The sequence below is a fragment of the Cucurbita pepo genome, chromosome 1 (assembly GCF_057944985.1).
Source record: "Cucurbita pepo subsp. pepo isolate OVF chromosome 1, ASM5794498v1, whole genome shotgun sequence".
NCBI classification, from domain to species: Eukaryota; Viridiplantae; Streptophyta; class Magnoliopsida; order Cucurbitales; family Cucurbitaceae; genus Cucurbita; species Cucurbita pepo.
This window is the reverse complement of record NC_141798.1, coordinates 1,613,373-1,639,673: the sequence shown is the minus strand read 5'-3', so window position 1 is coordinate 1,639,673 and position 26,301 is coordinate 1,613,373. Positions and strand designations below refer to the sequence as shown.

At 34.8% G+C, this 26,301-nt stretch overlaps 4 protein-coding genes and 1 pseudogene across 6 annotated transcripts; all 5 read left to right on the top strand.

Moving 5' to 3' along the window:
• Positions 1–2,372: 2,372 nt before the first annotated feature.
• On the top strand, positions 2,373–4,942 carry LOC111809353 (bifunctional riboflavin biosynthesis protein RIBA 1, chloroplastic). The gene is made up of 7 exons (XM_023695801.2): positions 2,373–2,470; positions 2,548–2,848; positions 2,917–3,138; positions 3,257–3,579; positions 3,805–3,937; positions 4,010–4,306; positions 4,463–4,942. Exons 1-7 carry the CDS (start codon positions 2,421–2,423, stop codon positions 4,727–4,729), a joined length of 1,593 nt encoding a protein of 530 aa, XP_023551569.2. The 5' UTR covers positions 2,373–2,420; the 3' UTR covers positions 4,730–4,942.
• Positions 4,943–5,163: 221 nt separating this feature from the next.
• On the top strand, positions 5,164–7,467 carry LOC111781528 (bifunctional riboflavin biosynthesis protein RIBA 1, chloroplastic-like; annotated as a pseudogene). The gene is made up of 6 exons (XR_015411920.1): positions 5,164–5,323; positions 5,578–5,842; positions 5,910–6,397; positions 6,480–6,612; positions 6,699–6,995; positions 7,069–7,467. The product of XR_015411920.1 is annotated as a bifunctional riboflavin biosynthesis protein RIBA 1, chloroplastic-like (transcript).
• A 1,739-nt stretch (positions 7,468–9,206) lies between these two features.
• On the top strand, positions 9,207–13,194 carry LOC111801775 (bifunctional riboflavin biosynthesis protein RIBA 1, chloroplastic). Of its 2 annotated transcripts, none has more exons than XM_023685937.2 (7): positions 9,207–9,422; positions 10,096–10,438; positions 10,519–10,740; positions 11,194–11,516; positions 12,079–12,211; positions 12,344–12,640; positions 12,719–13,194. In XM_023685937.2, exons 1-7 carry the CDS (start codon positions 9,370–9,372, stop codon positions 12,983–12,985), a joined length of 1,638 nt encoding a protein of 545 aa, XP_023541705.2. In that variant the 5' UTR covers positions 9,207–9,369; the 3' UTR covers positions 12,986–13,194. The 2 variants fall into 2 exon arrangements, with proteins under 2 accessions (XP_023541705.2, XP_023541695.2); XM_023685927.2 differs by having other exon boundaries at positions 9,209–9,422; positions 10,093–10,438.
• Positions 13,195–16,887: 3,693 nt separating this feature from the next.
• On the top strand, positions 16,888–17,595 carry LOC111802497 (uncharacterized). The gene has a single exon (XM_023686895.2). The coding sequence runs from the start codon at positions 16,993–16,995 to the stop codon at positions 17,362–17,364; it is 372 nt and encodes a 123-aa protein (XP_023542663.2). The 5' UTR covers positions 16,888–16,992; the 3' UTR covers positions 17,365–17,595.
• A 2,612-nt stretch (positions 17,596–20,207) lies between these two features.
• On the top strand, positions 20,208–22,586 carry LOC111801789 (uncharacterized). Its single transcript, XM_023685948.2, has 4 exons — positions 20,208–20,902; positions 21,160–21,596; positions 21,674–21,945; positions 22,365–22,586. Exons 1-4 carry the CDS (start codon positions 20,356–20,358, stop codon positions 22,483–22,485), a joined length of 1,377 nt encoding a protein of 458 aa, XP_023541716.2. The 5' UTR covers positions 20,208–20,355; the 3' UTR covers positions 22,486–22,586.
• The last annotated feature ends 3,715 nt before the right edge of the window (positions 22,587–26,301 follow it).

The window sequence follows — 26,301 nt, the reverse complement described above, 5'->3', positions numbered from 1 at the left end:
GCACACGATTTCCTTCGGTATTTTTCGATTGTTTCAGTTTTCACCTCAAGTGAGCTTCATTTCTTCCATTGACTTGTACACGAATTCAAACAAAGAACGTTTTCGAATTTTCAAACCTAAAAACCGACAAGATTCCTCCGAAGCTTCAATCACAATCCACCATTTTTTATCTAAATTGAAATTACAGTTCTTTCTCGAACCAATTTTCACAATTTCTGTTCTACAGTCGGGTTTCATAAAATTATAGTTTTTCGAGAATCGTTTACTCAAATTTTCTACTTTAACCCTAATTCAAGAATGATAAATAAAAGGGTTCTTCAAGAGCGATCGAGATTAACTTAAAAAAAGCTCACTATCTCGATTTGCTGCAATAGAGAACAGGAGACGACGGAACAAGCCTTGTCTATAAACTTTAGAAATAGGGGCAAAGCAGTGGAATCGATATGGAGAGGGGCGACCTCGTTTTCAAGAGCGCTCGGTTGCTTGACCGATCTCGAACCAGCGCTTAGTAAGCTAAGTCAAGATCCATTTTATATAGAATGGTGTACTAAATTTCAACCGAACGACTGAGACTTGAAGGAAATGACAACACTTCTAATAAGGTCCCGCACGTAATTCAATTTCAAAGAATCTAATGGTAAAAACTATACACGATAAGTTAACATTCCGATAAATTTGACTCAATTTAATTATTTTATTAAAAAAATAAAAAATATAAAGTAAATCAAAGAATTCAAAAGTAAAATGTTAATTAATTGAACGAATTTGTACAATAACACGTAGATCGAAAATATTATGTATTAACCACTTAATATTAATCTTATAATTTTCACCCGTGCGATCAATATAATTTAAGAACGAACGAACGAAAAATTATAGTATGAACACGAACCGATAAAGTTTTATATCACAAAGTCCACTTAAAAGCAAACAAATAAAAATAAGCTTTTTAGTTTAGGGTTTAGGGTCTAAAGTGTGAAATAGTTTCCGATAATTGATTAATGAAAAAGACATCCACTAATAACATTTCGAATTCAACTATTTTTCTTCTAAATTCTCGTAATATATGAAAAATTACTAAAATACCCTTATACCACTTTTACTTCTCCACTATCGGTAATCATTATCGACCATCACCGAAATCCTCTACCGACCACCATCCACTCTTGCTATTGGCATAACTCCCACCACTACTTCCATTATCCACTGCCATCGAGCACGAGATTTAGTTGTTGTCCATCGACACCTTGTTATCGATAATCACTTTGCTAATCATCATTAGCAATCATATTATCTTATAAAATTTTGAAATTATCATTTTTAATTTTAAACCATTTTTTAAAAATATATTTTAAAGAAAATTAAATTATTTTAAAAGCACTTTTGTTTGAAGGCATCTAAACAAACGGGCCTTCTATTACTATTAATTATATTTGGGCCCCAAACCATGGGCCAGAAATAAAATATTGGGCCTTCCATTACTATTAATTATATTTGGGCCCCAAACCATGGGCCAGAAATAAATATTGGGCTTCCAATACTATTAATTATATTTGGGCCCCAAACCATGGGCCATAAATAAATATTGGGCCTTCTATTACTATTAATTATATTTGGGCCTCAAACCATGGGTCAGAAATAAATATTGGGCCTTCTATTACTATTAATTATATTTGGGCCTCAAACCATGGGTCAGAAATAAATATTGGGCCTTCTATTACTAATATTTGGGCCCCAAACCATGGGCCAGAAATAAATATTGGGCTTCTATTACTAATATTTGGGCCCCAAACTATGGGCCAGAAATAAATATTGGGCCTTCTATTACTCTAATATTTGGGCCCCAAACCATGGGCCAGAAATAAATATTGGGCCTTGAGTATAATTAAACGCAAAAGTCGTGTAAAATTATAAAATTATCAAAATAATGAACATTTTTAAGGTTTAAACTATGATTCTACTAGGGATGGTATCATTTTTATTTTAATTTTTCGTTTTAATAATCTCAAAATAATTAAATAAATTTTTTTAAAAATAATCTTAAAAACTCTTCCTTTTCATGCCTTGTCCATGTAGTACAATCTCCTTAATCTCATGCCTTCTTTCTCTCTCATGGGGGTATGAGTCATGCCTTCTCTCTCCTAGTCACCCATCACTCTATTTTTTCCTTATAAAATATATAATTAAAACTAATAATATTTTCACAATTTTTTAAAATTTTATTTTTAATAAAATAATAATCCAAAATTAAAACTTTAATTTTTGTATTATTTAATTCATTTTTTAAAACTATAAATAAAAAAAATTAATAGAAATTATTTTATTTATTTATTTAAAAAATTATTCTTAGTGCCTATATAAATAAGAGAACTTTTAAATCTTCATATGTGAGCTTCCAATAAGAACTTTGAGTATTAACAATGGCTTTCACAAGCTTCTCTTGTCAACTTACGACTCCCATTTCGGTTCGGTAAGTCCAATTCTTTGACTCGTTCGTTCGTAACTCATCGTTCGTACGTTAGTTATTTGATACACGTTTTCATGCAGACGATCGAAAGACCTTCAAGCTTACGCAACCATCAACCATGTCAAACCCTACACGAAAAAGGGTTTTAGCCATGCGTCTCAATTTCCCTCCGTTTTCAAACCTTCTAAACTCTTTCTCGCTACCGATCACTCAATTCAACTTAGAGACGGAGTTATCACGTCGTCTTTCAATGTTAATGCTAATTCTATGGTCGTTGACGAAGATGGCCATCCAATTTCAGCTGAGGAGTCTGATCTCGACCGTCCGACCAAAGGGTTTTCGTCTATCGAGGAAGCTATCGAGGATATCAAATTGGGAAAGGTGGTAGAAGTCGTTAATGTCGTTGTCGTTGTCGAACAGAGGGCTTATTTGTGTTTTTGTTTATGTAGATGGTGGTGGTTATTGACGACGAAGATAGAGAAAACGAAGGAGATTTGATAATGGCGGCGGAGGCGATGACCGCGGAGGCAATGGCGTTCATCGTAAAACATGGAACAGGGATTGTCTGTGTCGGAATGAAAGGGGAAGATCTTGAGAGGTTGAAGATACCATTAATGGTGGATGACAAGCATAATGAAGAGATGCTCTCCACTGCTTTTACTATCACAGTGGTAAATACATTTTATTTGTCTCGAGCGTTTTGCAGCTTATTCTCGAACAGAGATTTATCTCGAGATTGATCTTTGGCGAAAATTTTACATATTTTTTCTCACTTATGAACTTGTAAAGGATGGAAAAAACGACACAACGACCGGAGTTTCGGCGAGCGATAGGACGGCGACGGTGATGGCATTGGCATCAAAACACTCGAAACCTTCCGATTTTAAACGACCTGGCCATATCTTCCCCCTCCGATGCAGAGAAGGCGGGGTTTTGAAGAGGCCGGGTCACACTGAAGCCTCCGTCGATCTTGTCGAGCTCGCCGGGTTTAACCCTGTCGGAATTCTTTGCGAGATCGTTGACGACGATGGCTCCATGGCTAGGCTCCCAAAGCTTCAAGACTTTGCTCGCCTCCATAATCTAAAAATCATCTCCATTGCAGACTTAGTCAGGTTAATTTTTATTTTACCCTCTTTAAACATGTGATTTTAATTACCATAAAAGTAAATTTAACAAATTTAACATTATTTTCAAACATAGTTCACTGTAATTTTTACATTTTTTTTAAACGAATATAAAATTCATTTAAAATGTTTTTTAGAAGAAATATTTTAATTAAATCTTCCATATTTACTATAAAAAAAAAAAATTAATTTTTTTTTTTGAGTCTGTCGCAGGTACAGGAGGAAGAGGGAGACATCAATTGAGCGGGTTGGAGCTCCGACAAGAATGCCGACAACATGGGGAACATTCAATGCCTATTGTTACAAATCCACCATAGATGGCATTGAGCATATTGCAATGGCCAAGGTAATAAAAAACCGGGACGATACCGTTCTAAACAAAATTCAAGTCGGTTTACGATTTTTTTTTTTTTTGTAGGGCGATCTTAGTGACGGAGAGGACGTTTTAGTTCGGGTGCACTCAGAGTGTTTCACTGGTGACATATTTGGATCAGCCAGATGCGACTGCGGGAAGCAGCTAGCTTTAGCAATGCAACACATCGAGGCAGCAGGAAAAGGAGTGTTGGTTTATCTTCGAGGGCAAGAAGGAAGAGGCATTGGTTTAGGCAACAAGCTTCTTGCGTATAATTTACAAGATGCCGGGAGGGACACTGTTGAAGCCAACGAAGATCTAGGATTGCCAATCGATTCTAGAGATTACAGCGTCGGTGCACAAGTACGTTTCTCATAAACGACTCGTAAATCTATAAAAGAATTTGATTCTCGAGAGTCTACGATAGCTGTTTTATGCGTTTTTTATTCTTTGAAAATGCTTTTAATAAAGTTAGGGTAAGAAGCATATTTTGACGTTATTGAGTTTGAAACTTTGCAGATTCTAAGAGATCTTGGAGTAAGAACAATGAGGCTAATGACGAACAACCCAGCAAAATACGTAGGGCTAAAGGGATATGGATTGACAGTTTCGGGTAGAGTTCCTCTCGTAACGCCAATTACTAAGGACAACAAAAAATACCTAGAAACTAAACGAGCCAAAATGGGTCATGTTTATGGCTTGGAATTCAACGGTGGATTAAGAACCCTAATGGATGCCCATAAAAAATCCGACGCTAGTGTCTCGAGTGATGCTTTAGCTAATTAAGGGTACGTCTGGAATAACTTTCCGTGTCAAAATAACGACTCATAATCGTTACAAAGTTATTCCAAACGAGTCCTATCTTCTTTGTCGCTATTCTATCTCAGGTGAAAACCCGAAAAAAATTCCATATTTAACGCATTCGAGACGACTTCTCCTTATCCAACCAGCTGTGTTTTTTCTTATTTTAAGTATTTTGAGAATCTTAGACCAATCAACGTCAAAATTAGAAGACTCGATACATTATTTAAATAAAAGATAATACTTAATATATTCTTAGAATAAAACTTTTTATTGGAAGTTAATATTTTTACGGTCCGATGAAACGACATTTTCATTATATATTATAAAATTAATGAAATATTAACAAATATAATAAATATAATATTTTTCGACCTATGAATAAATTTGTAACAATTTAATTTTTATCGAGTATTTTTTTATTTTATTTTATTTTATAAAATTTATTTAAGTTTATAAATAAGAGGGATTCCAAAACTTTATCACTTGTGCTTGAGCTTTGGAAGAGCCATTTTCAGCCTCAATAATGGCTTTTACAAGCTTCTCTTGCCATTCGTCATCGTCCACTTCTCATCTTCGGTAAGCTCATCTCGTACTCTCGGTTAAATTTATCGTCTTGGTCGTTGTTTTTTTGGGTAGCTCGTATTGATTATGAGTGAGCGTTAGGTTGAGTGTCGTTAGCTTTGAGCTCAAATCGACGTTGAAAACTGATCTTGTTGATTTCTTTTTTTGGTTCAAAAGGGTCGGTTTTTAATTATTATGAACGTGAAAAAAGCGATTTTAACCGTTTCAAAATCACTCATTATATTTATACTTTTTATTACGTGATTTAGAAAATGGAAAGACCTCCGAGATTTTGTGATCAAACCCTACACTCCAATATTTTTTCCCTCCGTCATCAAACTTGCTAAATTCTCGATAGTCACCAACCGTTGCGTCCAAGATAGAGACGGGGTTGATGTCAATGCCACCGTCGCAAACAATACTATCTTTGATGTTGATGACAAGCTGATTTCGATTGACGAGTCAAACCTCAATCGTTTGGTCGAAGAGTTTTCGTCCATCGAAGAAGCCATTGAAGACATACGTCAAGGAAAGGTAGTAACGATCGTTATTGTTATTGTTATTGTTGTTGTTGTTATCATCGTCTTTCTTTGAGTTGCAGATGGTTGTGGTGGTAGACGATGAAAATTTAAACAAAGGAGGTTTGATAATGGCAGCGGAGGCGGCGACGACGACGGAGGCGATGGCTTTCATGGAAAAGCATGGAACCGGGATTGTTTATGTGGGGATGAAAAGGGAAGATCTTGAGAGGTTGGAAACTCCGTTAATGGTGGACATAACCGCCAGAGTTTCATCGGAAGATAGGGCGGCGACCGCGGTGGCTTTAGCATCAAGACACTTAAAACCTTCTGATTTTAAACAACCCGGCCATATCCTTCCCCTCCAATACACCGAAGGTGGCGTTCTGAAGAGGCCCGAACGCATTGAAGCCTCGGTCGATCTTGCTCGGCTCGCCGGACTCAACCCGGTTGGAATTCTCAGTGAGATCGCTATTGACGACGAACTCGGTCCCACGACTAGGCTCTCGAAACTAGGCCAGTTTGCGAACCATCATAGCCTTAAAATCATCTCCATTGTTGACTTAATCAGGTCAAGTTTCTCGAGATAAAATATTGTAGGGTTTAGAGTTTAGGGTTTAGCACGAGAGAGCTGATCTTGATGGTTTCGACAGGTATAGAAGGAAGAAGGAGATATCAATTGAGCGCGTCGGAGCTCCTACAAGGATGCCCACAACATGGGGAACATTCAATGCCTATTGTTACAAATCCACCATAGATGGCATTGAACATATTGCAATGGTGATGGTAATAATACTCGGTTTTCTTTCGAACCCACGAGGACCGACGTCTTTCTAAATAAATTTCAAGTCGTTTTATCATTTTTCGTGAAGGGCGACGTTAGTAACGGAGAAGATATTCTAGTGAGAGTGCACTCCGAATGCTTCACCGGAGACATATTCGGATCAACCAGATGCGACTGCGGAAAGCAGCTAGCTTTAGCAATGCAACAAATCAAGGCAGCTGGAAAAGGAGTGCTCGTATATCTACGAGGGCAAGAAGGAAGAGGGATCGGTTTGGGCAACAAGCTTCTCGCATACAATTTGCAAGATGCCGGGAGGGACACCGTCGAAGCCAACGAAGATCTGGGATTACCTATCGATTCTAGAGATTATAGCATCGGTGCACAGGTACGTTTCTCATAATCGACCTGTAAAATTTACAAACGAGTATTTTGATGTTATTGAGTTTGAAACTTTACAGATTCTACGAGATCTTGGAGTAAGAACAATGAGGCTAATGACGAACAATCCAGCAAAGTACATAGGGCTAAAAGGATACGGGTTGGGAGTTTCGGGCAGAGTTCCACTTGTAACGCCAATTACTAAGGACAACAAACGATACCTCGAAACTAAGAGAGCCAAAATGGGTCACGTTTATGGCTTGGAATTCAACGGTGAATTTAGAAACCCTAATGGATGCCAATAAAAAAACCGACGCTAACGCTTCGAGCGATGCTTTGGCTAATTAAATTCTTCCTCGCACCCTTGAAAGCTCGATATTGTTTAAATTAAAGGCGTGTTTGAAGGTACTTGTACGAGATTAGTAGTTGTATCGATATATTTTTAAATAATTATTTTATGAGAGCAGTTTATTATTCAATCCAAACCATCAAATTTGATGGCTTTATTTTATTATTTCTTGAATTAATAATGCATTTAACTTTTATATAAAATATTTTATTTATTTATTTATTTATTTTACCAACAGCTCAGTTTTGTCCTATTAATGTAATAATTTTGAGAAATAAGGTATTTTGAATGAAACTAAATTTTAATATAAATTTGAACGTATTAATTCATATCTAATATTTATTATTTATAATAATTTATAAAAGTATTTTATGTGTAGACTAAATCAAATAAATTTATATATAAAAATACTTTTGAGGGAATATTAAAATTATTTTTAAAAATATTTATAATTATTAATTTATTTAATGTTATAATATTTATCCTTTTTTTTCTTTTTTTTTTTTACATTTTATAATTTATTTAAATAAATAAATAAACTGAAAATTACCACGATTCCACTCCACTCATTCGATTCGGATCTAACTTGAAACCCGATAACCCGAAATAATGAAATCTGGACACGTGTAATGGCAAGTGGCAAAGTGGGCCCAACCCCAGAGGACTAGAAAAAGGATAAGACCCCCAAAAATGGGTCCTAGTCAACTCTGTCGCGCCACGAAATAACCTCTCAATTTCCTTAAAAAAAAAAAAAAAAAAAAAAGCAAAAGAGAAAAAGTTCAAATTCATTCCCTTTGGTCCCCCCAAAAAACTCAATTTTAGAAAGATATAACAAATAAATAAATAAATAAATATATATATATATATATATATATATATATATATATATATGGAATATTCTATGACATTTACTAATTTTCTTCCTTTTTTTTTTTACAAAATACATTTTATATTTAACATATATCTAAAAAGGCATTAACCTATTTAATTTTTTTTTTTTAAATCACTACAAAATTAAAAGTCTAGCCCTATTAAACAGAAACTTATATTTTTTATATTTAATAAATCACTTAAAATTATTAATTATTTAGAATTTAATCAATATGAAATTAATATTGGCATTTAATGTTGGATGTCAGTGCCAGCATGGTCTTTTGTAATTAAATAATCACCACGTGGCAGGACTTTATTCCAATATCTAATATTTTATATATAAATTATTATTATTACAAAAAATAATACAAATTATTCACATTTACATAATAATAAAAATAAATATCTAAGATCTTAAGCAATAATAAATCTTTATAACAAGTTTCAAGATTAATAATTATTATCGATTTAATAATAATCATTTATAAAATTCAAAATTTTAATATATTCACGTGGTGATTTAGACAATTTTTTTTGTATTATTTTAAAAAATTGACGCATAAAATTTATTAATTCTATTATTTCGAAACATGGATATGATAAGGATGGTATGTTATGATCCACTAAAGTTTATTCTTATTCTTTAATATCAACTTCAATCTCATTCTCAAATCTATTTTGTTCTAAAAAAAAGAAAACAGCTAATTAGAATCAACAACCATTAATTCAACTAATGTTTATCGACTCAACACAAGATTTATTGTTGTTCTTGAGATCGTGGATCATGAGCCCTCAAAAGTTTTTTTTGTTTAGATCTGGGATCTCAGTTCCATACCAAATAATTGAGTGGAAAATTGTTTGTTTATATGTGTTTTGCTTGAAGTACTAATTTATAGTTCGAAAATTCGAAAAAGGAATAAAAAATTCTGTTTGTGATTTGAATATTGGGTTTTTAAATCCCTATCATTCCATTGGCGATAGCAGTTAATCGCTTACGAGTAACCGACTTGAATACAAGTTCTTGGTTGATTCCTTGCCCGCCCCCACCAACCCTCCTTTTTCTGTTTGATTTGGCTTCCTCTTTTTTCCGCCGTATAAATAAAAACCCAAATTCTGAAATCTTCAAACCATTTCACCTGCTTAAGAGATTTCTGCGCCAATGGCTTTTAGAACCGTCTCGTTCCAATCTACGCCTCCCATTTCTCATCTTCAGTAAGCTATTCTTTGTTTTCTGATTTTCGAGTGATTTTCGAGCGATTTTCTCTGTAATCGTTGAATTCTTTGCGTTTCGTATTTGATTTTTGATGCGTCATTCAATTATCGTCTTGTTTGAGAGTAATCTGTTCGAATCATATGCGATTTTCGTTTCTGGGTTTCTCGTTTTGATGGATTTCTGCGTTTTATACCTTGATTTTGCTTCATTTTCATGATTTTGATATCCAAATCGGTTGAGATCAAGTTTGATGATGAAATTTCTCTGTTTATTTGTTTGGATCTTCCTTACTTCGAAGTCTCGTATGATCATCTGAGGCCTCTGTCTTCTTCTCTGTTAGAACAGTCGAAATTTTCGCATCGTCATAAGAACATCTCGCATTTTACTACCAATTGATTTAAGAGAAATGAAGAAATAACATCATGTTATGCATTAAATTCTTGATCCCATTTGGATTAGCTATTGTTATTTGAGTTTAACAGGCTTTTGGCACGAAATTTTTCTCTACATTCCACAAAAAACTGAATCTAGGTATTAAGTTTTACTATTGAAGCTTAAGAACATTGATTAGAATTTGTTTCCAGTAGGAATTCTTTAAGTAAATGAAGTATGTTAGATGTTTTCTATGAATTTTCTCTAAACATATTGCCTGATTTTTGTATGATGTAGAAGATTCAAAGACTTGCAGTCTTTTGGTGGAATCAATCATGTTAAACCGTACGTTGCAACTAGCCTCGTTTCGGAGTTAACCTCGAGCTGTAAAGCTAGTAAACTGTTTTTAGGCACCAGGGGTTCAGTCCAACCAAGAGCTACGTTGATATCTGGTGAAGGAGGAGTTCTGTCTTCTTCCAATGGCAATGCTGTCGTTGCGAACGATGTCGTCCTTGGAAATCAGCCAGATTCAGCTTCTACTCGAAATAGTTTTCCCGTTGGTGAAGATGAATATGATTTTGATCGTCCCACTGCAGGTTTCGCTGCTGTTGCTGATGCAGTCGAAGATATTCGACAGGGAAAGGTTGTCCAATATGACATGGAGCATTTCTTTTTCTTGTTTTTTTCCTTTTCATCTTAGTAACAAGAACAGTGATGTTGCAGATGGTGCTTGTTGTTGATGATGAAGATAGAGAAAACGAGGGAGATTTGATAATGGCAGCACAAGCTGCTACTCCTGAAGCTATGGCTTTCATTGTAAAACATGGAACAGGAATTGTTTGTGTAGCCATGAAAGGTGAAGATCTGGAGAGGTTACAAATTCCGCTCATGGTGAACGAAAAGGAGAACGAGGAGAAGCTTTGTACTGCTTTTACCGTGACAGTGGTATGAATTCTTCACTTGCCATTTTCGATTATCATTCAGCTCAATATATGTAATGTGAGATCCCACCAGGGTGTGGAAATCTCTCACTAGTAAACCCGTTTTAAAAACCTTGAGGGAAAGCCCGAAAGTAAAAGCTCAAAAGGACAATATCTGTTAGCGGTGGGCTTGAGCTGTTACAAATGGTATCAGATCTAGACACCGGGCGGCGTACCAGCAAGGACGCTGGACCCCCGAGGGGGTGGATTGTGAGATCCCATTTCGGTTAGAGAGGTGAACGAAGCATTCCGTATAAGGGTGTGAAAACCTCTCTCTCTAACATACGTGTTTTAAATCTGTGAAGTTGACGGCAATACGTAACGGGCCAAAACGGACAATACTTGTTAGCGGTGGGCTTGAGCTGTTACATGTAAACTGAGCAATATTATGAACACTATACCACGATAATTTCTTCAGGATGCAAGAGAAGGTACAACCACTGGAGTTTCAGCTAGTGATAGGGCAACAACAGTGTTGAAACTTGCCTCAAGAGATTCAAAACCTTATGATTTTAAGAGACCTGGCCATATATTTCCCCTCAAGTACAGGGAAGGTGGTGTTTTGAAGAGAGCTGGACATACCGAAGCATCTGTCGACCTTGCCATGCTTGCTGGATTAGAACCGGTCGGTATCCTTTGTGAGGTGGTTGATGAAGATGGTTCCATGGCTAGGTTACCGAAACTTCGCGAATTTGCGAAACGGGAAAACCTGAAAATCATTTCCATTGCTGATTTAGTCAGGTAAATCAATTGTGTTAGTTCATGTAGTATGAAAACCTCTCTCTAGTAGATGCGTTTTAAAACTGTGAGGCAGATGGCTATATGTAATGAGTCAAAACGGACAATATATGCTAGCGGTAGGCTTGAACTGTTACAAATGGTGTCAGAGCTAGTCACGGGGCGGTGTGCTGGCTAGGACACTGTACCCAAGGGGGATGGATTGTGAGATCCCACATTGGTTGGAGAGGGAAATGAAGCATTCCTTATAAAGGTGTGGAATTGTGAGATCCCACATTGGTTGGAGAGGGAAACGAAGCATTCCTTATAAAGGTGTGGAAACCTCTCCCTAGTAGATGCATTTTAAAACCGTGAGGCGGACAAAAGTGGACAATATATACTAGCGGTGGGTTTGAGCTGTTACACTTTATATGAACACCAGTTTCTTGCTTGCATAATGATCATTATCTTCATTTCAAGTTACGACGAAACAATCAATGTTGTATCAACGTTTCCTTCTGTCATTTTTTCGTCCCCGAGTTTAGTAATCTTATAAATCAGATCTAATATATTTTGGTATCGACAGGTATAGGAGGAAGAGAGATAGATTAGTCGAATGTGCCGGGGCTGCTGCTCGCATGCCGACTACATGGGGACCGTTTCAGGCATATTGCTACAGATCTATTTTGGATGGCATTGAGCATATTGCTATGGTTAAGGTAAGGCTAAGCTTTGTGAACCATTTGCAATTACTTGTAGCACATGATAATCCTACCCGATATTATCTGCACGGTGTGCTCGGTTAAATGGACTTTCAGCGTTGTAATGAGATCAAGGCTTGCATTGTGCAGGGTGATATCGGTGATGGACAAGATATTCTGGTGAGAGTACACTCGGAATGTCTCACCAGAGACATTTTCGGATCAGCGAGATGCGACTGTGGAAACCAGCTTGCTCTAGCAATGCAGCTGATCGAAGCTGCAGGCAGGGGTGTCTTGGTTTATCTCCGTGGTCATGAAGGACGAGGCATAGGTTTGGGCCACAAACTTCGTGCGTATAACTTGCAAGATGCCGGGCGGGACACTGTCGAAGCGAACGAGGAACTAGGACTGCCTGTGGATTCTCGAGAATATGGCATTGGTGCACAGGTACACAGATTTACGCCTTCGAACAACAAACCGACTTGGTATTGTACTATATCTGATCCTCCTCTTTGTTGGTTGCAGATTCTAAGAGATCTCGGAGTAAGAACAATGAAGCTAATGACAAACAACCCAACAAAGTACATAGGACTGAAGGGGTATGGGTTAGAAGTTTCAGGCAGAGTTCCTCTGATAACCCCAATTACGAAGGACAACAAGAGATACCTCGAGACGAAGCGCGCCAAAATGGGGCACATCTACAACCTCGATTTTGGTAGCAGATTTAGAAATTTGATCGACGACCATCAAACGTCGAACAGTAGTGCAGAATCGAGCGACGCTGTGGCGTAAGCTAAGCTTAAGCAACGTCGAAAACCGGGTGTTGGAAGTGAAATGAATGCTGCAGCTGCTCGCTGACCCCTATGACCAAAATGAAGCCTTACAGGGGATACTATCAGTATTGATCTAGTTTGATATGTTCACTTAATTGTTTGATTATGATATTTATGATAAGATTGAACCCTCAAAACCCATAGTATCAATTCCTATTAACTTTTTTATTTTGAGTTTTATTTAATTTGAATTTGACGAAATCAAGTTTAATTATTTGGTTAAATAATGATTGTGACACCCGAGTAAAAGAAGGGTACACAAATTAATAAAGACCACATTTGAATTTTAACAATTCAAGCCCACTGCTAGCATTAGTTATTAATGGTATCAGAGTCATACATTGAGCGTTGTGTCAGTGAGGACACTAAGTCCAGACGGAGGGTGGACACCAAGCGGTGTGCCAACAAGGATGCTAGGCCCTAAAGGGAGGTGGACACGAGGCGGCGTGCCAGCGAGGATGTTGGGCCTCGAAGAAGGTGGATTGTGAGATCCCACATCGATTGGGGAATAGAATGAAATATTGTTTATACGAGCATGGAAATATCTCCCTAGTAGGCGCGTTTTTAAAACTTTTAGGGGAAACTCGAAAGAAAAAATCCAAAGAGAATAATATCTGCAATGGTGGGCTTGTAGATGCATGTGAGTGAAGACAAAACAATGTAGAATGATTCATGTTAGTCTATAGGGGCAGTTTTCACTCTTATAAGCGAAGAGTAGGTAACGTGACCACGAATGATTCATGTTAGTCTACAGGGGCAGTTTTCATTCTTATAAGCGAAGAGTAGGTAACGTGACCACGTTACGGTGCCGTTGTCATCAAGATAGAAAAAACAATACACTTTACCAACTTAAAATTAAAATTAAAATTTTAGAATAAGATAGATATTTGTGAAAGACATGGAAACAACATACTCTAAACTCAAGTTTCATGCCATTTTTTAAAAAAATATTGGATTATTATTCTAAACTTATTAATTCAACAATTATTAGCTTAATCAAAAATCAATAATTTCAATTTAATTAAAAAAAAAATACATAGAGATTGAGTTAAATTATATTATATATAGTTCACCAATTTCTATGAAAATAATTCTCAACCATTATTTTTAAATAATAATAATAATAATAAATTATGATAATTTTTTAGTTGAAATAAATAATTAGAATTATTTACATAAAGAATATGACAACTGTTGTGCCTTACTGGTGGAGCATAAACTACTCAATTTTGACTTTATCATAACCCAAATATTCTTTTTAATTAATGGGATTAAGATTTTTATATTTATATACATACTTTTATTTATATATATAAAAGGTTTATAGTCTCTACTGTTCAAATGAGTTGAGTTATGCTCAAATTAACATTCAGCTCGAAAACAAGTGTATGTCAAATTGTATCTGTCTAATATAATTTATAATAGCTCAAGCCCACTGTTGCAAAGAGTGTCTACTTTAGCCCGTTATGTATCACCGTCAGTCTCACAGTTTTAAAACGTGTCTACTAGGGAGAGACTTATGTACCTTTATAAAGAATGTTTTATTTCCCTCTCCAACCGACATGGGATCTCACAAAATATTACTCGTGTTGGTTTTATTAAATAATTTGTCTTTATAACGCTTGATTGTCATTAAAAAAATTAAAAATTATAAGCGGGCTCATTAAAAAATAAATCCTCCATTGGATTAGAGCTTATATATACATCTATCCACAAAGGTTCATTAGGCCCTCAAAGTCTTCTCCCTTGCCATCTAATTTCTTCGTCTTCTTAACAATGGCAGCTCGTCCCTCGGCAGTTCTCAGCTTCGTGGTGGCGGTGCTGCTGCTCGTTTACGTTGCTAACGGGCATGAGGGCCACGTGCATCCCCCGTCCTCCGAGCCTACTGCCTCTCCACCGCCGGGGGTGAATGCTGCCACCATGAACAGCTTTTCATACTCTTGGTCTATGGTTATGGCCATGGTAGCTGCTTCTTGGATGCTGTTTTGATTGCTTGTGAAGCTATTTTAATTTGTTGGAATTTGTATCCAAAAATTTGTTTAATTATTGTGGCTGCGTGAATTTGGTTTTGTTTTAATTATTTGATTAAATTCTCATAATTCAGCATTTGTCAACTTTCGTCTTCATACGGTTAGTATTAACGAAACATTTGAAAATTTAGCATTTTCGAGACAAAATGCAAAGTTTATGAGTATTTTTGCAACAATTCAAACCCATTGGTGACAAATATTGTTTATTTTGACCCGTTACATATCATTGTCAGCTTCATGATTTTAAAACGTGTTTACTAGGGAGAGGTTTCACACCCTATAAGAAATGTTTCTTTCATCTCTCTAACCAAGGTGGGATCGCACAATCCACCCACTTGGGGGCTAGTGTCCTCGCTAGCCCACTGCCTAGTGTCTGAGTTTGATACTATTTGTAACTGTTCAAGCCCACCGCTAGTAGATACTATTCGTTTTAGCTCATTACGTATAATTATCAGCCTCACAATTTTAAAACGCAGTACTAAGAAGAGATATTCACACCCTTATAAGAATTATTTTAACAAAAAAATTTCATCGAAAAAATTGTGGTGGTATATAAGGCCGAGTGAAAAATTCAATGGGCATGGAAAGCATGGTTTTGTTGAACGTTAAATCATGTGAGTTTGAACCAAAAAGAGAGAATTTAGGTATAAAGAAAAAGGGAAGCCTCACAACATAATGCCTTCTCCTTTTAACTTTAGTAAAACATTTATTGAGGGTAGTTCAACATTCTTTTTCATATTTTTTTAACCTAAAAATTTCTAAAAACTTAACGTATTTTTTAAGGCCGTGGAAACCTTTGCTTAGTAGACACATTTTAAATCTATGAAGTTGACAACGATACATAACGAGCTAAAACAAACAATATCTGCTAGCAGTGAGCTTGGGCTGTTACAATTGGTATCAGAGTCAGGTACCGGGCGATGTGCCAATAAGGACGTTGGGCCTTAAGGGGTGGATTGTGAGATCGCTCCTCGGTTGGAGAGGGGAACAAAACATTCTTTCCTTATTTAAATCTGTGAGACTCACGATGATACATAACGAATCAAAACAGACGATATTTGCTGGAATTTGGCTGTTATAATAGGTATGTTCATTCACGAGTTTCCCCTAAAATTAATTTTAGTTAATTTTCCCTAAAATTAATTTTGGTTGAATTAAAACCCATATAATTTATTACTAATTTTAAAATATACTTTTATTTATTATAATTTTATTGGAAAATAACGTAAATTTGAAGTAAAATACAAAAACGGTAGCTGAAACGGAAATCCTATCTGTTTCAGTTTCACATTTATAATTATTACATACCAAATAAAAATATATAAATCATTAAATAATTTCTCTTTTCATATTCTCAATAAATAACTTTATTTACATATTTAGACCTTGTGGGGCCCACCCTGCCAGTCCGGATCCAGGCTGTAACGCCCTTTTTAACGGTCATGTCCCAGCCCAAAGTTTTTAAGACCGTTACAAATTGTCGTATCTGAGTATTTAATTAATATTAAAATTAATCCCTTCAAAATCCAGGTAATCAGAGCGTCCACGTGGACGTTTTAGATCAATTCACAACTGTATCGTTATGGTGGACCCGTGCCGCAGAAAGCCCAAGCCAGTCCAGCTAGGATTCTTCACGCAATAAAAGGAAAGTAAATAAATAACCGCCTCTTTTGGGTATGATTGGCTACAGTCATCATTACGCCAACCTTGAATTTCGGATTTGTATCCGCCGTTCATCATAGTCCGATCCAACGGCTGGCGTGAATCTAGCTTTGACTCATCGGACTCCCACTGTGTTTTTTTGTTCTATATATACTTCCTCTCTGCTACTGGTTTAAACCCAGAACTCACTTTCTCTCTCTTGATTTCTTCATTTTCCTGTATTTCTCTCTCTAGATTCTTTGTATTCTCCCGGTGAATATTTCAATTTACAGAAATGGCGATTAGAGGTTTTGTGGTGATGGTTATGGTGGCGATGTTGATCGTTTCCTCAATCGCGCAATCGCCGTCGGCATCTCCGTCATTGTCTCCGACTAAATCGCCGTCTAAGGCTCCGTCGATTTCTCCGTCTGTCGAGTCGCCGAAATCCTCTCCTGCTGCTGCGCCTACTCCGGCATCTTTGCAGTCTCCGCCATCTCCTCCTGCTGCTTCTCCGTCTCTGTCTCCTTCTCCTTCTCCGTCTCCATCGTCGATATCCTCTCCTCCAGCAGACGCTCCGGCTCCGTCTGGTAACGCCGCCGCTTCGATCTCTCTCTCGATGTTCGGATCTGTGGCCGCTGTGCTGTACGCCATCGTTTTGATGATCTGAGAGCTGTTTGATTTGATATGGATTAGTCTCTGTTCTCTCTGTATCTGAGTGATTTACTTCGTAGTTGCTTACTGAGTACATTATATTTCGTTTTTTCTTTTGTTTTTATTTTTTATTTTTTTTGTGTATCTTTCACAGTTTGGGATGGACTCTATACTATCTTCTTTTATTCTTTCGTCTGATATAATTTGTTTCATTGGTTCTTATTCATGGCGATTATGTGTTTCTTCTTGTTGATGGAGCTCTTCTGTGTCTGATTCTCATAATTCATTAAATTGTATCACATTTTTTCCTCCTTTTAACAGTTCAGGTTTTTAAAATCTTCATTAAATTAGAAACGAGGATTTCATGATTTTGAAGCATGAATTATCTTGATCCATACAAATGAACCATTGAGATAAGTATGCAAAGAGCCAGAGTGGAATTTGTATCTGGTCTAACAGACTCCTTTTAACAGTTCAGGTTTAAAACCTTTTATGTTTGTTGAAGGGGCATTGAATGACATACATGTTCCAAATAGAAGGAACCAAAGCTTAGAATGGGCATGTGGGTTGGGTTTGGATGCTTCTTCTCTTGGGAAATGTTGTCAAAGCCCATCAATTTCCATTGCCGCTCCATTCTAGCTAATTCTTGTATGTGTGTACTAGGCTCAATCATAAGATTCACTTGAACTATACAGGTAGGTACGGGCATATCAAAATATATAGGACCGTTCAAGTATTTAGCTTTGAATTCAAATCATGTTCGAGCATATTTGAGTATTAAGTTTTGAATTCAAATCCTAACTTAAATTCGAGATGTATAGTGTTACTTTATTTCTGTGTAGTGAGTTTCTAGAATCTAGTTGTTAAAAAAATTGTGAGAAGAATAGACTCAAACATCTTTATCAAATAAATTTATGAGAATAATTATATTGTATACAAAATTGAAAGTTTAATAATCTATCTAACACAAATTTTAATTATATTTCTAATATATTCGTTAATATAATTTAAATTTTTTTGTATTATGCTTTGGACCATTGTTCATGGCCCGGTTTGACAATTTTCAAGTTTAAAATTATTATTGGACGTTTAAAAACTTTTATATATAATATATATATATTAAAATTTATAAACGGATTAGATACAAATGTAAAAGTTTAAAGATTTATTAGACATAAATTTAAACTAACTTTTTAAAAGCTTCTCTTCTACCGAGCAAATTTTTTTAATAATATTCTTAAAATTAAAAATAGTTTTTTAACAAATAATAATAATAATAATAAATAATCTTTTATTTATCATTTTCTTATTATTTTGTTAAAAAAATGTATTGAAAGTTAAAAAAATGTTAAAATACTTATAAACTTTCAAAAATAGTATTAATAAAAAAAAAAATTAACCCTAATATATAGACAAAAATGATATATTTACACCTTATAAATCAACTTTTTGATTTTCCCTCTCTTTTCTATTTTAACTTATGATTCAACCATTCGTTTATTTTTTATATTTTTTTTTCTCGTTTCTTAGATACTTTTATAATTTTATTTTTTTTAATATCAAAACTTTAAATAAAAAGGTGTGAACATCGAAGAATATAATTGAAATTTATATAAAATATAATATTTACTAATTTAACTTTAAAAATTTAGCTAAATGATGAAGATTAAGTTAAAAAATACACTTTTTAAACAAATTTAAAAAAAAAAAAAAAAGTTTATGCAATAAATTATATGAATAATTAATATATTGTTGCTTAAAAATGGGGAATGCCCCAAAATTACTCAAAACCTTCACCTTTTTTTTGCAAATTGCTTTGGGATCTCAACCCATTTACTCTTACGTTGAGTGTGACCAACTTCTCAATCAAAACTATATTTTAATCCATCAGATTTAATTAAAATATTATCCAATTTTTAATTTTATATTTTAAATATTTATAAATTACTTACCTTTAAAACTGTTTAATTAATTAACTGAGTTATTAGATATAAAATTAAAATTAATGCGTATATTCTAAATATATATATATATATATATATATATATATATATATATATATATATATATATATATATATATATATATATATATATATATATATATATATTTTAGTTCTCTACATAATATATTTTTGAAGGTAGCCCATTTATTTATTTATTTATTTGTAAAGCTTCAATTTTTATACTAAAATAAAATAGTCATTAATTGTATTGAACAATACATGTGAATCCCACTTGAAATCCACAAAATTAAATAATATATACATTTTGAAAGATCTCAACGAAAAAGTTTTCATTAATTTTTTCGATTTTCGATTTTATGTCTAATCGATATATATATATATATATATATATATATATATATATATATATAGAATAAGATGACTAAGAAAAAGAAAATGAAAGTTAGTACGTATGCCAACAAGGTGCACCTTTCTTTTTTGTGGCTTAATCATAAGAACTTCACGGTTAAGCATACTTTACTTAAAATTCAAGAAATTTTCTTGAGAGAGATTTGTAGTCGTTAGCTAAACAGGGTTGAGGGTGGAACCATATTTCTCTCCATGTCCCGACCCTCAACCCAACCTAAGTACTTGCCCGGCTATTTATGAAGAAAAATTCTATACAACTAATTTGAATCCTACGAATTCTCCGTCATAATTCTAGTGAAAGTAAATAGAGAATTGGACGGAGATGAAAATAAGAGACGGGAACATAAATGAGATAGACTTTTCGGTCTCTACCCAGTTCGGTGGATATCATTACGACGTTAAATTAGGTTTATATATTATATAATTGACTAATGGGAACTCAATTCAATGACAAATCTCTTTACTTTGGAGTCTAAAAGTTGAATTCCTCCTCACATTTCCATTACAACTTAAAGTAGTGGGGGAAGAGAGAGAAACTCAAAATTCCCATTATCATTTTGAGAGAGAGAAAATCAAACCACCACCACCGCCGCCGCCGCCGCCACCACCACCACCACCACCACCGCCACCGCCATGGTTAAACCTTCCCACACCTCTAAGCCACATCAAAGAACAACCTCCATCCTCTTCTCTCCAAAGCTCTTCATCTATCTCCTCTCCATCTCCGCCGTCCTCTTCATCTTCTTCCACATCCAATCCCTCCACCGCCATGTCCTTCCGCCCCCACAAAACCCCTCCTCCTCCTCTTCCGCCGCCGCCAAGCTCCGCCGCTCCGTCACCTTCCTTCCCCTCAAAGACTTGCGTTACTCCCACAAACCCCTCGAGGGCCACACGTGGTTCATGAGCTCCATGTATGACATTCACGAGGACGGCGAGGTTCAATTCCAGCAATTCCCCTCTCCGGCTGCTGACGGCGATGCCCGGCTGTTATGCCTTAAAGGCAACGACACCCACGACGGCTCTTGGAACTATTACGCCGTCGCCTGGCCGGAAACACTGCCGGAAAATGCCACGGTGATGAGAGGCCTGAGCTTTGTGTCTTATAATCATTATAATTATGATAATATTTGGCACGGCTTGTCCGCTCTCATGCCCTTCGTTGCTTGGCACCAAATTCAAGGTACCCATTTCAAACTGATCATCAAAATCTATATATATATTCATATTTGGTCAATTTTTTGCTTAAATTTTAAGTTTTGTTGCAAAGAATTAAAATTTAATTCACCGAAAAATTAGAGATATCTGTTTAATTCGATTTTTTGTATGTTAATTTTTTTTTATGAGGGTTCTCGATCCGCTCATAAATTAAGAGGGGAAGATTATGTCGTAATATTATGTATCATTTTTACTGAAGGATATGAATTTACGTTTCAATAGGAAAGTGTGAAATCCCAGAGAGATGGATACTGTACCATTGGGGGGAGTTGAGGTTGAAGATGGAGACATGGGTTAGGACAATAATGGAGGTGACATTCGGCGGGCCGCCAAAGATCGAAGCTTTTGAGGGTATCGGCGAGGGGCAGCCGGTTTGCTTCGAGAAGGCGGTGGTGATGAGGCACAACGAGGGCGGAATGTCGAGGCAGCGCCGGATGGAGACTTATGATCTCATGAGATGCAAGGCTAGATTGTTTTGCAACTTCACCTCACCGGAGCCATCAGTGGCGACGGTTGGGATGACGTTGTTCATGAGAACCGGGGCTAGGTCGTTTAAGAATGAGACGGCGGTGGTGGAGATTTTTGGGGCGGAATGCGCTAAAGTCGCCGGTTGTAAACTTAGGGTGGCTCATTCTAATAATCTCACATTTTGTGAGCAGGTATTGTTCCTTCATCCAATTCAACTTACGAACACCGATACATCGAGCTCGGGAAGTGAAATTTTGTGTGTTTGTAGGTGAGTTTAATGGGGAAGACAGACATATTGGTGTCCCCACATGGAGCACAGCTGACAAACATGTTTCTAATGGATAGAAACAGCAGTGTAATGGAGTTCTTCCCAAAAGGTTGGCTTAAACTTGCAGGCATTGGCCAGTTTGTGTACCAATGGATGGCAAGCTGGTCTGGAATGAGGCATCAAGGTGCTTGGAGAGACCCTCATGGCTTAACCTGTCCCTATAATGAAGACGATCGTCGCTGCATGTCGATTTTCAAAGGTGGCACCATCGGGTACGTTCCTTTCCCTTTTCGTGTTCAACATCGTTCTACTTTCATTGTTAAATTTTCATGTCAAGTCTCTATTCACCTCTTAATCTTTATAATATATCTTGTAACGACCCAAGTCCACGGCTAGCATATATTTGTTCTTTTTTGGTTTAACAAGCTTCCCGAGGTTTCCACATCCTTAGGGTATTTATTTTTTTCCTCCTTAACCAATGTGAGATCTCACAATCAACCTCCTTTGGGGCCAGCGTACTTGCTGGTACACCGTCTTGTGTCTACCTCCTACAAGGTCAGCCTTCTCACTAGCACATAGTCTGATGTCTGGCTCTGATACCATTTGTAACGACTTAAGCCCACCGCTAGCAGATATATTGTGCTGTTTAGAGTTTTCCTTTAATACGTTTTTTATTTGATAATGTAAGCAGATATAATAGAACGTACTTTTCGGAGTGGGCTAAGAATGTTCTGGATGAGGTGAAGATGAGGAAGATGGATGAAGCAGCACAGGCTACAACAAATCATGTTCATGAATGTTCTTGTAACTAATAATTATTTTTTGCCCAATTTTAGTGTTTTTTTTCCCTAATAAACAGTTCAAAAAATTTATAATGGAATCAATGCCTTTACTGTTATAATGTGACTGATAATTTTGTACTGGTTGTATGTGTTCTAGAGAATTACATATTAAAATTTACTTAACTTAAAAATCATTTAACCGGTTGGCCGATTGGAAACTAAGTTGAAAACCCGTCTCTAAAACTTTGAAATGATTGACCTATTGTTTGAAATTTTTGAAGTTTTAATCTAAATTTAAATTCTAATGGTGAGATCTCATATTGGTTGGAGACGGAACGAATAATTCCTTATAATAGTGTGGAAACCTCTCTCTAATAGGACGCATTTTAAAACTGTGAGACCAACAACGATATGTAACAGGTCAAAGCGGACGATATCTGCTAGCTTAAACATATTTTTAAAGTTTATAGATAAAATAAATACGTTGTTAAGACTAAACTTTTAATTTAATCGTACAAAAATAATTAATTGAAACACAATTAATTAGATAGAGAGTTTAATGATTATATATTATGTTTAGAGGTTCTTAATCATAATTACCTTTAATTGGGCTGAAACACAATAAGGCCCAGAAAGATGTATTGGGCCATTGGCATAGAAATTGGGCCTTCAAATTAATTTATCAAGCGTGGGCTCGCGGATGGCCCAATGTTCTTGTGGGCTTCGGATGGCCCAAAGTTATTTCAGCGTGTTTTTGTCTTTAATTCAAATATTTTTAAATAAATAATAATTTAAAAAAAATATATTAATTTTGAGCAACATATTATATAAAACAACAAAATTGCTTGTGGAGTCTCTTTCCTCTGTTTATAAAATGTCTATTTTTCACCCAACATAGCTTCCATTCGAATATACTCAATATCCATTGTAGGCCTAATACAACCAAATATTTCCCAACAAAAATGTCACTTTAATTATCAATATTTTTTTATTTTATTTTAGAATAAACTATTTTTTTTAGGTCAATAATTGATTGGTAACATCTGTGCTCATGAATCATACTAGGTTTTGGAATCGGGAGTCGACGCTAATAGCTCTAGCATCTCCTACATACCTTACGACATGACCATGTTACCTATATTTCATAAACGACTTATAAGAGTGAAGGCTACCCACAACATAACAGAGTCCTTTCAGCATGTTTTGTTTTCACTTATGTGTTTTTTTACGAAAAATCTCCAAATTAAACACGATTAACTTTGGAGCTCTAATGATTAAACCATCGAACAATATACATTTTGTTTTATGGGTAGTGACTATCAATTCTTTTAAAACATGTATTAACTATAATTTTACGTTTTCATGATCACTCTCGTTCAAATGTAGTCTTATGGATTGGGTTGAGACACTTTTACACCCAGTCCATATGTAATAATTTTTTCAACTCAAACAACTTGAACCAACCTTAATTTTTTTTTGTTGGGTTAGTTCAGCTCGTTTGGATCATTTATTCAAATTTTTATTTTTAATAAAAGTAAAATATTAGTTCGTAAAATATTTATTTATTCGCTTTTTTGAACCCAACTCAACCCAAATAAATTCATCACTTAACTCGAACCGTATAGATTGGATTGGATTCATAAACCGTTTAAAACGCGTTCCGATATCAAATCCAAATTCAAAATCTATATAAATCTTATAAATTGTTGGATCATTTAATTTTTTTTAGTATCCTAACTTTAGGATCTTATGATTGTTTTTTAAAATAATTAATTAATGAAGATGAATGGTGATATATGATGCCAAGCCAAACCCTAACGTAAAAGGGAGAGAAGCATGTGGGAAGAAGATGAAGAAGGCAACAAGGCTCCATTTCCCACCACCCATTTTTGCTTCATCTTCATCCACTTTTGTACACTTCTAAACCTAAACCCTCGTGCATCGGGATAGAGCTGTTCATCGATCTTCTCAGTCGATCCTTCTTTTGTTCTTTCTCACTCATCTAGACGTGTTTTCTTTTCATTATCTTACGTATTAAGAATCACGACCAGATCTAAACTTTTTACGTTCTTAAGATATCTTCATTGGTTTGAGAAGAATCATTTATACAAACGTTTACGTTCACGATTGTATTTTGGTTTTAAAGTTAAGCTGTGTTTAGTTTCGATAAATTTTAGGTTCGTTATAAGAGTGTTAAAAAAATTTGATGACCCAAAAAATTCGATCAACCCGATCCAACTCTATAAATATGATTTGGGTTGGGTTATGAATTTATTTGGGTCAGGTCGGGTTCATATAAGTAAAAATTTTATAGATTAGGTTTGGTTTATGAGTTCCTTTAAAACTAATTGGGTTGAACCAAAGGTATTCGAATTTATTTTTAATTTAAAAAAAATACAGTTTTGCTTAAATTATATATACATATAATTTTATTATTTATTTTAGCACGACTCCCTGAATTAATTCATGTAATTTTTAAAAATATATATTAAAATTGAGTGGTAAATTAAGAACTAATATTTTATTTTTAATAAAAATAATTTTTTTTAGTTAATTTAATAAGTTATTTTTATTAAAAAATTTACGAATAATTGAGTTTAATTTAAAAATTATTTTAATTCGACCCATACCCTCATAAACAAAATTCCTCATAATTAAACAAAATAAAAAAAAATGAATAATTATTAAATATAAGAATTATTAGTATAAGATGAAAAAAATAATATATAAAATAAAATATGAATGCGGGTGAGGAATGGGAAACATATTCTCACCCACAAACGCCACCAATCAAGGGTCCCTCCTTCCTTATCCACGTCGCTATTGGGCCAACACAATTATTATTTAAATTAATAATAGTATGTTTCAAATTCATTATCAATTGTGTTTTTAATGCCATTTTATCATAAATTAAAGCCTATCTTATTATTAAATATTTAATATATATATATATATATATCTTAGAAGATATTTAAAAAAAAAAACGTCATTCTTCCTAGCATTTATTCCATGAGTTGAACATTTAGAATGTTTTGATGTGATATAAATAATTATTTTTATCATAATAATATTAATTTACGTAATATTTACATAATTATTTTATAAAAATTAAAATTAAATTGAGGTATGAAAATTATCCCCACAGACCAACACGAGTTATTTTAGCACGTTTTTTTTTTGTAAAATTAGTTGAATCGCTCTCATTTGGATATGATCTCGGTTATGTATTATTCATTTACTCGAACTTCTCATACCCATAATGAGATCGAACATTTCTTTTTTAAAATTTAAATGAAATATAATTATTAATTTAAGAAAATTGATATTTGAATAATTTAAGGGAGGAAGAAAAATGAGACCCACTGTCGACATGATGTATGAAGCTTTGTGGGGTAAAGGAATAAGAGAGGTTCAATCATTTTCCATCAATTTAAAGACATGAAAATTATATATTTATTAATAAAATAGACTCATAATTCTTTTTTTTTTAATTTTATTTTTAATTATTTAATTATTTAATTATTTAATCTTGGGTTGGTTGGTTGATAAGCAAAAAGGAGGATGAGACAATGAATCCAAACCTCTTAAAGCAATGATCTCCAAACAGGAAAATCTCCCTTTTACTTTTGGACGAAACAAAAGATGTGATCTTTCAAAATGTGAATCAAATGGGTGTGTTCGGGTGGTGAATAAGTGGGGAGTGAAAATATCCAACATGGTAAGGAATAACTCTGTTTTTGTAATGTCTCGTGTCTAAGATTTATATCAGGATTTGAAATTTAGATCCGAGATCTAATGTCCTGACGTTCTCCAATGACATGGTCACCTTATCTACTTGTCTTCAAT

Excerpts from the sequence above, each read along its gene's own strand:
- LOC111809353 (XM_023695801.2), top strand. The coding sequence starts at position 2,421 with ATGGCTTTCACAAGCTTCTCTTGTCAACTTACGACTCCCATTTCGGTT. Across the intron at positions 3,139-3,256 it reads CTGCTTTTACTATCACAGTG|GATGGAAAAAACGACACAAC; the intron begins GTAAATACATTT and ends GAACTTGTAAAG. Across the intron at positions 3,938-4,009 it reads AGCATATTGCAATGGCCAAG|GGCGATCTTAGTGACGGAGA; the intron begins GTAATAAAAAAC and ends TTTTTTTTGTAG.
- LOC111801775 (XM_023685927.2), top strand. The coding sequence starts at position 9,370 with ATGGCTTTTAGAACCGTCTCGTTCCAATCTACGCCTCCCATTTCTCAT. Across the intron at positions 9,423-10,092 it reads CCTCCCATTTCTCATCTTCA|AAGATTCAAAGACTTGCAGT; the intron begins GTAAGCTATTCT and ends TGTATGATGTAG. Across the intron at positions 11,517-12,078 it reads TCCATTGCTGATTTAGTCAG|GTATAGGAGGAAGAGAGATA; the intron begins GTAAATCAATTG and ends TGGTATCGACAG.
- LOC111802497 (XM_023686895.2), top strand. The coding sequence starts at position 16,993 with ATGGCGATTAGAGGTTTTGTGGTGATGGTTATGGTGGCGATGTTGATC.
- LOC111801789 (XM_023685948.2), top strand. The coding sequence starts at position 20,356 with ATGGTTAAACCTTCCCACACCTCTAAGCCACATCAAAGAACAACCTCC. Across the intron at positions 21,597-21,673 it reads ATCTCACATTTTGTGAGCAG|GTGAGTTTAATGGGGAAGAC; the intron begins GTATTGTTCCTT and ends GTGTGTTTGTAG. Across the intron at positions 21,946-22,364 it reads TTCAAAGGTGGCACCATCGG|ATATAATAGAACGTACTTTT; the intron begins GTACGTTCCTTT and ends TAATGTAAGCAG.